The 12,841-nt window shown below is 35.3% G+C and overlaps 1 protein-coding gene across 1 annotated transcript; it reads right to left on the bottom strand.

Annotated features, from left to right (window-relative positions):
* Window positions 1-889: 889 nt before the first annotated feature.
* LOC145163977 (secreted RxLR effector protein 161-like) lies at window positions 890-2,596 on the bottom strand. The gene is made up of 4 exons (XM_079082709.1): window positions 2,479-2,596; window positions 1,922-1,989; window positions 1,494-1,832; window positions 890-901 (listed from the first exon to the last, which is right to left on the bottom strand). Exons 1-4 carry the CDS (start codon window positions 2,594-2,596, stop codon window positions 890-892), a joined length of 537 nt encoding a protein of 178 aa, XP_078938835.1.
* Window positions 2,597-12,841: the final 10,245 nt, after the last annotated feature.

Raw genomic sequence — 12,841 nt, 5'->3', positions numbered from 1 at the left:
GGATTTTGTTTCATGTTAGAAATTTGGGGTATAGAAAGGCTTGGAAATTCTGAGAATCATGGTAAACACTTTCAGATTAAAGTATTTGGGTGGTACTCCCAATCTTCTTTAATCGGATAAGACTCAAAGAGACAAGAACAGAGAGTGTTTTGATGATGTTTTTTGTATGTACTAGAAAATGAGACCAAAACCGACTTTAAGATCTCTGTCTGAAAACTGTCATATGACAGTTTCAAACTGTCACAAACCACCAAAAACGTTCATAAAAACGGGTATTTGGATAAAAGTCAAAATAGGGTCAATTCTAAAAAAACGGTTTCAAACTGTCACAAGCCAGGTACTCTGCCCCTTGGACCCCGCTCTCGAGGGCGCTACCCCTGGACCCCTGTTCGTTCAGGGGCTTCGCCCCTAAATGACAGTGTACTTTGAAACTTGATCAAACTTAAACAAGTGTGTACTCCACACCTTCCTTACTTGTTTAATATTTATCAAGATCACTTTTGGTCAACAAAGTAATCCCATTACACTTAAATAACATTGATGATAACAAATCACCAATAAACCTCCCCCATTTAAGTGTAATCTTAATTAATTTAAAATGAAACATAACACCAACAAACTGATGCATAAATGAAATGTCATGACGATTGAATTTCACGTTAGTGTATTATACAATCCAAATATTCGAATATCAGGGTGTCACTAAGGATTGAACCTTTTCTATCCATAGTGAATACATGAAGATAATACACACAACAGTTTACATTCTCTTAAGTTCTAACTTGACACTATATTTTACTAGCTTGTGTCCCATCTTTCAATAAGCATATCAAAGCCAAGTCTTAACTTCTTGAAGCAGCTAAACTCCATGCTTATATAGGTAGTAATTTTATTCTTGCACCTGTAAATGTAATTTTTCAAAAGAACTATTAAGAATATAATTCAACCTCTTTTACTTGCAGTACTGAACACATACATTGGGATGATGATAATAATGTGTTCCAATCTTTAAATATCAAGCTTTCCACAATGAATTCAACATCTAATATTACACTAGATGGGAATTAGGTATCTCAATATGAAAGATTTTAGGTGGAATTTAAACCCATCCCTATGACCGCCTTGTGCACAAGATCTCTTGCTAACCCTACGGTTAAATGATTGGCCAAATTCAACTGAGTTATCATGAACTCCACAGATATCACACCAGTTATGATGAGCTCACAAATCATGTTATGTCTAACACCTAAGTGTCTAGACTTACCATTATACACTTGACTATATGTATTAGCCAAAGTAGCAGAACTATCACATCTGATAGATATGGTGGATATCGGTTTAGGCCATAATGGAATTTCATAAATCAAATTCCTCAGCCACTCAGATTCCTAACTAGCAACAGACAATGCTACAAACTCAGACTCCATAGTTGAGTTAGTAAGACAAGTTTGTTTCTTGGATGCCCAAGAAATGGCTCCTCCAAGAATAAATACCCAACCACTTGTAGAAGAGTGATCTTCTAAGTTGGTAATCCAGCTGGCATCTAAATAACCTTCCAAAACAGAAGGATATCCACTATAAGTCAAACCATAATCCTTGGTTCCTTTCAAATACTTGAATAATCTATTCACTGCTTGCCAATGATGTACACTAGGATTACTAGTATATCTACTAAGCTTACCCACAGAAAAAGCTATATCAGGCCTAGTACTAATCATGGCATACATAAGACAACCAATTGCTCTAGAATATTCAAGTTGAGAAACTGGAGATCCTTTATTAGGTAGAAGCTTAAGATTAGGATCTATAGGAGTGCTTAAAGGAGACCAATTCTAAAATTGAAACTTTTTCTTCTCAATGTAATTAGATTGATAAACTGAAATCTCATTGTTTCCTTTTCAATTCTTATACCAAGAATTACTTCAGCCTCCGCCATTTCTTTCATGTCAAAACTAGATGATAAGAATTTCTTGGTTTTATCAACTTCACCTTGATCAGTACCAAAAATTAACATATCATCAACATATAGACAAATTATAACTCCTTTACCAGAAGAATCAAATTTGCTATATACACATTTCTCAGCCTGGTTTAATGCAAAACCATTAAACAATATCCCATCATCAAACTTTTGATTCCATTGTTTTGGTGCTTGTTTCAAACCATATAAAGATTTCTTCAACTTGCACACCTTATGTTCATTACCAGACATCACAAACCCTTCAGGTTGTTTCATGTAAATTTCCTGATCTAATTCTCCATTTAAGAATGCAGTTTTCACATCCATTTGGTGAATCACAAGATTATGTATAGATGCAAGAGCTAATAATAATCTAATTGTGGAAATTCTAGCAACAGGAGCATAAGTATCAAAGAAGTCAAGGCCTTACTTTTGCCTAAAGCCTTGGATAACCAATCTAGCTTTATACTTATCAATTGTGCCATCCACATTCATTTTCCTTTTAACGATCCACTTACTTCCCAATGCCTTGCAACCATGAGGTAAATCAGACAATACCCAAGTATTGTTATGCATGATAGAATCAATCCCATCCTGAATTGCTTCTTTCCAGAAATGAACATCCCTAGAAGCCATAGATTTACTAAAAGTCTTTGGATCCTCCACAATATTAAAACAATAATGATGTTGACATAAAGTCTCATTCCTTGTTCCTTCAACTAGATAAAGTTAAAAGTCATATCCAAAAGACTTCGCTTTTCTAGCTCTTGTCCTTTTCCTATGTTCAGGTACAGAAATTACACTACCAGAAACATCTTCAGCTTGAGTAGTACTCTTGCTAGAAGATTGATGAATCATGTCCCGTGGTATAGATATAAATGTAAATCTTTCTTCGTCAAAGATAGCATCTCTTGACTCTATCACAGTGTTTACAGACACAGAGTCATTAGATTCTAAAACATAGAATCTATATGCTTTGGAATGCTCAGCATATCCAATGAAGATACAATCTACACCTCTCTCACCCAATGTTTTCCTTTTGGGTTCAGTGAGCCTTACAACTGCTCTAAAGCCCCAAACTTTGAGATAACACAAATTTGGTACCTTTTTACACCAAAGTTCATAAGGATTAATCTTACTCCTTTTATTTGGAGTTCTGTTCAAGATGTAACACGCAGTTAACATTGCCTCACCCCAAAACCCTTCACGTAATCTTGAATAGGACAACATGGAATTAAACATTTCTTTCAAAGTCCTATTCTTCCTTTCAGCTACACCATTTTGTTGTGGTGTATAAGGAGCTGTGGTTTGATGTATTATTCCAGTTGATTCAAAATAAAATGGATGATAATACTCACCACCTATATCAGTACGCAAGACTTTTATTAATTCATTTTTATGAATCTCAACTTGTTGTTTGAAAATTTTAAATTTATCAAGTGCTTCATCCTTATAATGTAGCAAATAGCCGTAACAATATCTAGATGCATCATCAATAAAAGTAACAACATACTTTTTGTTTCCAAGGGAAGGTGTTGCATGGAAATCATATAAATCACTATGTATAAGATCCAACACCTTGCTTTCCCTAACAACATCTTTGAAAGGTTGTCTAGTGATTTTAGTTAGCATGCATGTTTTACATCTTTCATTATTTTGCATATCAAAAGCAGGAATTCAACTCATTTTAGACATGTCTTTTAAGCTCTTGTAATGAATGTGTCCTAGTCCAGCATGCCATAATTCATATTTATTATAATTATTGCTAGTACTAGTAAAAGCCATGCAAATAGAATTATCAATAGAAGGATAATTAATATTAAGTCTAATCATTCCATTACATACATATCCAACTCCCATAAAAGAACCATGTCTTGACAAGATATACTTGTCACTTTCTAATACTTGTTTGTAACCACAATTATTTAATACAATTTCAGAAACAAGATTCTTATGAATCCCTAGAACATATAAAACATTGTTCAAACACAAACATTTCCCAGAAGTAAAGGTAAGTAAAACATATCCTAGTCCCTTGATTGGTTCAGTTGCAACATTTCCCATCTTCACAACAGATCCATCTTCAATTGGTCAAAAGTCCTTGAACCAATATAGATCTTTGCAAACATGACTTGTTGCTTCCGAATCAACCCACCGTGCAAAATTATCATCCTGCACATAAAATGCTTCAGAAATCATAGAAATATAATTCTTAATATATTTAGAATTCTGCATGAAAACAGAAATCTGACCTTGTTTCTTTTTCTGGATCCTTGGATCCACTTGGTCAGGCACCATTCTTGTTCATTTTACGAAAACGACAATCTTTCTTGAAGTGGCCCAGTTTGTTACAATTCCAACACACCACTTTAGCCTTCTTGTTGGAAGACTTATCATCCTTTCCTTTAAGCTTCCTTTTTCCATTAGACTTCTTTTGATTCTTTGATCCTTCTCCAGCCACCATGTTCACAGAAGAGGAACCAACTTGGTTCTTGCTTTTGGGATTGTTATCAAGTTCTTGAGTCCTTAAGGACTCTTCAATTCGTAAATGGCTTCCAAGTTGATTCAAAGTCAATTCCTCTTTGTTATGTTTCAGATTGTGTTTAAAATCCTTCCAGGAAGGGGGCAGTTTGTCAATGATCACATCCATAGAAATGGCTTCATCCATTTTCAGATTGTGTTAAAAAAACTGTCCCAGAATCCTTAACATTTCATGTAATTGGTCCATCACAGGCCTGGAGTCAACCATCTTGTAACCCATAAAGTTACTAACAAGAAACTTCTTGGTAGAAGCATCTTCAGCCATGTACTTGGATTCAAGAGAATCCCACAGTTCTTTTGCAGATTCGAAATTTTGATAGATATCAAAAAGAGAGTCATACATACCATTGAGAATATGACCACGACATATGTTATCATCATTTTCCCACTTTGAATACCTTCTTGTTGCCTCCAAAGGTTCATCTTCAACAGATTTTGGTAAGACCGGCATGGGTGTACTCAGAACATACACCACTTTCATAGTGGTAAGGAGAAACTTCATCTTCTTTTGCCATATATGAAAGTCTTGCCCTTCAAACTTGTTCAGTTTTTCAAACTTACTTGTCATTTCCTTCACAGAATCGCCACTTGCCATGATCACAGAAATACTTTAATCTTTGTTATAAATTTAGGGTATAGAAAGGCTTGGAAATTCTGAGAATCGTGTTAAACACTTTCATCTTAAAGTATTTGGGTGGTACTCCCAATCTTCTTTAATCGGATAAGACTCAGAGAAACAAGAACAGATAGTGTTTTCATGATGTTTTTCGTATGTACCAGAAAATGAGATCAAAATCGAATTTTATACGTCTGTTTGAAAACTGTCATATGACAGTTTCAAACTGTCACAAACCACCAAAAACGGTCATAAAAACGGTTTTTTGGATAAAAGTCAAAATTGGGTCAATTCTCAAAAAACCGGTTTCAAACTGTCATATGACAGCTCGACCCCAGCCAGGGGGGCTGCCCCCGGACCCTCGTTCGTTCAGGGGCTTCGCCCCTAAATGACAGTGTACTTTGAAACTTGATCAAACTTAAACAAGTGTGTACTCTACATCTTCCTTACTTGTTTAATATTTATCAAGATCACTTTTGGGCAACAAAGTAATCCCATTACACTTAAATAACATTGATGAAAACAAATCACCAACATTTCATGGGACCAACAAGAGCATTGTTAACAATAGGTTGATACATAGGAACATGTGGACCATTGTCGACGATATTGAGCATATAAAAATCCATGGTTTCAAGAGCAACCATAGCTTTTGATTTCCACATTGAAAATTTGTGTTCATCGACAGGATGGATCTTGTTAATAGAAGACAACTTTGGATTATACGAGGAAGACATGATAACTTACATGTATCGTAAACCCGCTCGGATACCAATTGAAGGTTTGTATCGATCAGATACACTCAAGTACGAATAATGAAGAACAAAAAAAGAACAAAATGATCACATAGATACTTTCACTAAGAAAGAGTTCTCACCAAGTGAATAGATCAGAAAGACAGCACAAAGCTCTATTAGGGTTAAACCCTAATAGTACAATATCTACAATTATAGAAAAGCAGATCCCATTATTTTAGTGATACATACTAATCTATGTCAAGGTCTCATCCTAATCACTAAGATTACGGATCCGACATCTATTATATATACTACGTATATCTACCTAATATGCATATGATCACTAAAATCATTGAGTTCAAGCAACAATAAACTCACAAGACACCATTTGGATCTATTAGGGGGAAAATTGGTTTGGGAAATGAAGACAAAGTTCGTAATTCAAGGGAGGTTATCGTTTGGCCACTTCGAGAACTCCTAATCTGTGACATCCACAATTTCATGGCCCGAAGAAAACTTTTTCTTTATGCTTATTTAATTCATAATATTCTTTAAAAGAATACATTAATGCGGAATTTGTCTCAAAACATTATTTTAATGTGAGATAATATCAATATCAAAGAATTTTCAAAGAAATGTTTATCGTTAATATGTAAAAATTTGGGATGTCATAACCGATACAGAAACATAAGCATAATCTAGTCATTACAGGCCTTACAAAACATTATTATACTAATGGCCTAAACTCCCCAAATCTCTCAGCAGATTCAAACATTATTATCCATGTATCTTCGTACCACTACCTGTGATCAGGGCCGGTCTAGACGGTGGGCAACCTGGGTGACCGCCCAGGGCCCACGTCTCTAAGGGGCCAAAAATTTATCGGCTATGTAGTGTATATATATAAAAAAAATTATTACCTAAATGATTTTTAGGTCCTAAATTTGGTTCAAACTCAAATTAGTTCAAAAGATAAACAATTTGGCTTGTTTAATATTGTTAATTGAACAAGTCTATAGTGAAAAATAAATGATACTTTTTTTGAATCTTTATTATATTTGTCTTTAAGAGGCTCTTTTTTTTCTTATCGCCCCGAACCCTATATATGTTTGGACCGGCCCTGCCTGTGATACAAAGAAACTGAGTGGGTCAGGCTTGGGAGCCTGTTAAGCACATAGGGTTTTCAATCCATAATAATATAATTAAAATCTTTTAAATATATATTTCACATTAAATAAATAACCCAATTATCCATTCTTGTTATCCTCACTCACTGATCCTAAAATGATGATCTCGAGGGAGCTATCCTAAAGGACCACTATAAGCAATGAGTAACCAATACTGCTTCGGGGATTCCTTAGCAATACATGCCTATAAGTCAAACATGGGGGATAGAGTACCCGAATGAACATTCTTTCCTTTTCCCTGAAAAGCATGATTATTAACACATATAGCTGGCGAGCCGGCTAGTGTTCCACAAGACTGCCTAGAATAATCAGTGGTCGTCATCTATACTTTGTTAGATGACGGGTCACAGCGATACAATAGTACCATGGTCACGGCCTGGCATTAGAATACTTGTATCTAAATGTAATTTTAAAGTAACTATGCACTCACTTGTTAAAACTAGATGACTTGTGGTAAGGTCAGCGCTACACCTAACACCTTAGCGTTTCCTTTTCAAAAGACCTGGATATAAATATCACTAATTTTTAGTCTTTGTCTAATATTTCTCATGACTATAATAACAATAGTCTATATATATTTCTTAATAATCCCAATGACTACATCAATATCTATCAAATAAGGAATAACCAGGTAAGAACATATCAGAGGTAGGATCCGTTAGGTATACATAGTATACTGTTTGGAAAATCCACTTTAAACACCTCAATATCAGAGGTAGGATCCGTTTGGTATACTATTACTTCTTTAGTTAAGACTATTTATCATAAATAATCTTCTAATTAAAATGTTATTTATTACTCGTAACGCATATGACGAATAATTATCCTATTCGAGGATTTTAATTATAAATAATTATCACTTATTATATTTTAAGTGTGTAGCCCGAATTTTCGGGTGTTATAATTATCTACCCCTTTGGATGATCACGTCCCAAAATCACACATCAACAAATAAACTCTAAGTAGTAATTCCTTAAGTCTCCTTCGGATCCCTAAGTAAGGATTGTTTCTTTACCGTGCTCCCACAGGACTAAATTGACTCACTCAAAACACAGTATTCTAGGTTCCTATATGACAGTTTATCAGCATGCCGACCTACTTTCATAATCACTAAATCTATTGGTTAATGATTCATATAAGCGAATTTTCACGTCGATTTCCTCAAACGACCATTCTCCTTATCCAAAAATGACAAAGTTCACAAATTTAACTGTTATGTGTCCTTTTCGAGTTTCAACTTTGTTGGACCACAACATTTTTCACATTATCACGCAACATAAGTATTTTCAAGATAATAAAAGGATAATATTAAATCATAAGCGTTACTTGATCATGATAACGAGTCTATGAAAAAAAATTCTCTATAGACTAATTCTCCATGTATGTAATGCCCAAAAAGGCATACTTTTATCACTTGGTTAGTTTTGACTCATGACATATTGTGGTTCTACATCATCCTATGATACTTTATGATAAGATCTAAGGTAAGATCATTATCATTTACCGATAGGCACATGTAAAGGATTTTGAGTTTCTTCATGATATTAAATGTTGTTTTCACACCTTCCAACCAAAGCATCCATTCTACCATGTTCATATCAAAAATTGAAGATAATAGCTTTTTCTTAGCCTTCTGGTGCTGCAAGTCTCCTGGATCTTGACATCAAATCTGGAGTCGAGTTGCATTTCGCACCATCACCTTAATGGTTGGTTCTCCCCCAATTAGGTTCGAACTCCCATTTCTTGCTACTCCCAATCGATCAAAACCCATTATGAATCCACATATGTGATTTTGTAGCGCACTTTCTTCTTAGAAGAAACTCCTAATTGTCATATCAATGACTTTATCATCCCTAACGTAGTATCACTGTTTACGCTCACAATGAGTGATCTTCTCATATATCACAACCGATGTCTGATCAAGATTACGACAAGCACAAAGTCGTCTACCAACATACACACGTACAAAATGGTATAAGAGGATTGTACTAATGTAATACTAGCAACAAAGACGGTTGTTGAACTTAATATTTTCTCTTCCTCTTTTCTGGTAGGATCAACCTTGTTGCGCTCCACTTGATCATCATGACCACCTCCAAAATATTTGAACATAGACGCACAACAAACATCCTTGTGTGTTCTCCCATCCTCTCTACAACAATTGCAGATTTTATGGTTTTCCAAACAAGTGTTAAACTATTGGACTTCTTAGCTGATGGCAGTGCTCAAACTTGCTCCCACTCTTCATCCTCTACTAGACCTTTAGTCCTAAAATTCGACTTACAAAATCAAGTTTCATTGGAGACGCTTGATCATGCTCAAGTTAGATCGTATGTTGAATCCTAAGATAAGGTCTTTACTTTGATTATAGTAACAGGCCGAATGGCCATGCTCTAATGACCTTCCATTGCACAGTGCAATGAACTAGACTCTTCTCTTTATGAGGAAAACATTAACACAGAAGAAACCTTCCTACATGTTCTAATATGGTACAATCACATCATACTAGGTAACATTTCTAGTTATTGGTTATTCAAACCTAATGACGACTGAAACTATTTTGTTTCTCACGTCGATCATCTCCTTTTCCAATCTTTGACTAAAGTCGATCTATACACCGCACATGGTTCTTTGAACTAATCGACTCACTTTCTCATATTTACTTTAGTTGGAACCGATCCTTCATGACCACTAGGGTCTGAACAGAAGTCATTTTCCTAGTCATCACCAAAACGCAGGTATGATGGAAACAGACAAAACAAACTCAACTACTAGTGCCTTAGTAACCTTGTGACTTTTCTTGATACAAGTACGAATCATGTGCTTCTGGTAGTACAGGCCTTTACTACCTTTCACTTATGCATACTTGATAGATTCCATTTTATGCATCTTTTAGGGTAGTTTTTATTATCATTTAGCATCATATTTTGAACATTTTCATGTAATTTTTTTAAATAATGTTCCGCTAATGTCTTTTATCAAAATTCTCGTACTGCTAGCGTTTTTGTGTCATTTTCAGATAATTTGAGTGGAGCGGTACTTTGGGAGCAGATGGATGCATATTTGGAGCTTAGATGGAGATGGAACTGCAGAAGGATTCTAAGGAATGACTTGGAGTGCTTAAACTGGAAAAATCGCATCCTAATCGAGCCAAAAACCCAAATCTGCAATTGCATTTTTGACGTCTGCGATTGCATTTATCGGTCGAAGTTTTTTAGGGTCGAAAAAAGTCATCTGAAAGCCATCTGGAGAAAAATATTGAAATCTGTGATTGTATTTTCATATCGGCGATCACATTTTTGTGACCTAACTCCCGAAACTTCAGAAATCGCATCGTACTTCATTTAAGGGAAAATCTAGAAAAATTTCGAATTTCTGTGATAACATTTCGCAAAATCTGCAATCGCATATTCTAATAAATTCTTTCGGAAGGTTCCTGATTGCATATAAATACGACCCTCATAATCAGATTCGAAGGTGAGACGGTTCCAGGCAACGAAAACTACTTCTGAAGGCGATTTCTGATACCTTTCAGCAATTTCTTAAGATCTAAAGGTTGTGAATCATCTCACACACTTAGTTTAGAAGATTAATCAGTTAATGTTTCTTTCTATTAGTTTAGATTTGTTTTTAGCCATGTCTGGCTAAAACCTTAGTTTTTAGTGTTGCATTAGACTAGTACTTTTCATGTGATTAGTTATCAGATCTGGTTTTATTTTTGTGTTTAGATCTAGATTTTTCAGTTTTGAGCTTAATGAATGCTTGATTTTAATTCTTTTTAGTCTGGTCACCGAGCCAGGATTTTATCCTTCCAGTTAATCAGTTAATAGAATCCTTAATTGCTCTTGTCAATTGGTAATAAGTAACAAGTATCAGATTGGTTCCGAGTTGGGGATTTAACTTTGTTATAAACTAAAATATCATATCTTTACGCTTCCTAATTGTGAGAAGTATTGGGTATTGTTGAGAATTTTACACAAATTATAAAGCTGCTTTTCTAATTTAATTAAGAGCTTATTTAATTAGACAGTAAAAAGTTAAGGTTAACTTAAGAGCTTGTTTTGGTTACTTTAACTAGGTAAAAGAGATTATGCAAGAGTTTGTTAGTTTTTCTCAGTACCATCTTAGATAGAACACATTCTGAATAACTAAATCTGGACTGATTGTATGATTAGAAAAGTCGCAGCAGAACTGAAATCGTTTTTATTATTGAGTTGTACTTAATTTATTTTTAGTTTTTAGTTTAATTCAACCCCCCCCCCCTTTATATGTTTTGTTTATCGACTAGAATGTGCCTGATGCAAAAAGGCATTGACCGTTAGGCTGTCCTTGAGGATTCGACCCTACTTCCATGTGTTATATTATGAGTGCAATCATCAGTGAAATTTTATTTGCTTAATACGCCCGCGACAGCGTGTTAGCAAATTAGCGTTGTTGTCGGGGACACGGTGCTTCTAAAAGTTTTATGCCAAGAAATTTATATGCACGTACACCTCTAGATTTTGATCTAGAAATTGAAAGAACATCAATGAAACTGAAGAAAGAATCAGCAAAGAAAATTGGTCAGTTGGTTTCTTTGGTTCATCCTCTTCAGTACCACTAGAACTCACCACACCACAAGGCAGCCCCTTGTGGAACAAACCATATCTGAACCCATCTTCACCTTGAATACTCTCCACCATCCTCAGTTAAATCTGAGAAAACACACTCTTCTAAAACCCAATATGAAAAATCTGAAACACTAGAACCTTCAAAATCTAAAAAATCAGCCATGAGTGACACAGGAGATGAAGCAGAAAAAACTCTCAGATAGTGGGTCACCCAATTGGGCAATCAGCAACCCCTCTCCATTACTTTTCCAGAAGCCCAGAACTTTGAACTCAAATCTTGGCTAATACATCTTCTTCCCACATTCTGAGGTCTTGAAAATGAAGGCCCACATAAATTCCTTAAGGAATTTCATGTGGTTTGTTCAGGAATGAATCTGCATACGGTAATAGAAGATCAGATAAGGTTAAGGGCATTCCCCTTTTTAGTTCAATATTCAGCAAGAGAATGGTTGTACGAGCTCTCATTCGGTTCCATCACCACTTGGACAGAACTCACGAAGTTATTTTTAGATAATTATTTTCCAGAAACGCGAGTTTCGAGTCTCAGAAGAGAAATCGTTGGTATCAAACAAGGCAGAAGAGAAGCTCTACACAATTACTAGGAAAGATTCAAAAAACTGTTGGTTCGGTGCCCACAGTGATTATCAATTGTACAAATGCTTCTGTAAAAGTCTAACACCCATGGAGGTTCCTTAGGTGATATGATGCCAACAAAAATCTGGGAGCTGATCGAGAAGCTGGCGATAGAGTCAAAGCATTCTGGAAACGAAGACAAGTGGTATATTGATTAGCCAAGAGGTGTCAAAGAAGTCAGCAATGCTCATCCGGAGTCCCCAAATTTCTGAGCTGATGAAATTAGTTTTATTATTGACAAAAGAAATAGCAGTGGCGAATAAACAGTGTGGTATCTGCTTAAAAACTTGACACCCAATAGATATGTGTCCACTACTGCAAGAGGATATGGCTCCAATAAAAGCTATCAGATGATACCAGCAACAAAAAAACTTTAATCAGGCTCCAATATTTTATCAGAATAATTATCAGCAAAGACAACAATTTCAACATCCTCCGGGCTTTCAGCAGTAACCGAATTGTCAAGTGAATTTTCAGAATCAGCCCAATTATCAGAATCTGAATTTTCATAATTAATCTTCAAATCAGCAACCCAGTAGTTCGAGTGTGGCCTTAGA

Source organism: Lactuca virosa, chromosome 3, assembly GCF_052849685.1.
Source record: "Lactuca virosa cultivar CGN04683 chromosome 3, Lactuca_virosa_CGN04683_v6, whole genome shotgun sequence".
Taxonomy (NCBI): domain Eukaryota; kingdom Viridiplantae; phylum Streptophyta; class Magnoliopsida; order Asterales; family Asteraceae; genus Lactuca; species Lactuca virosa.
Note: the sequence above shows the minus strand (reverse complement) of the source record. Positions and strands in the feature narration are given on the sequence as shown.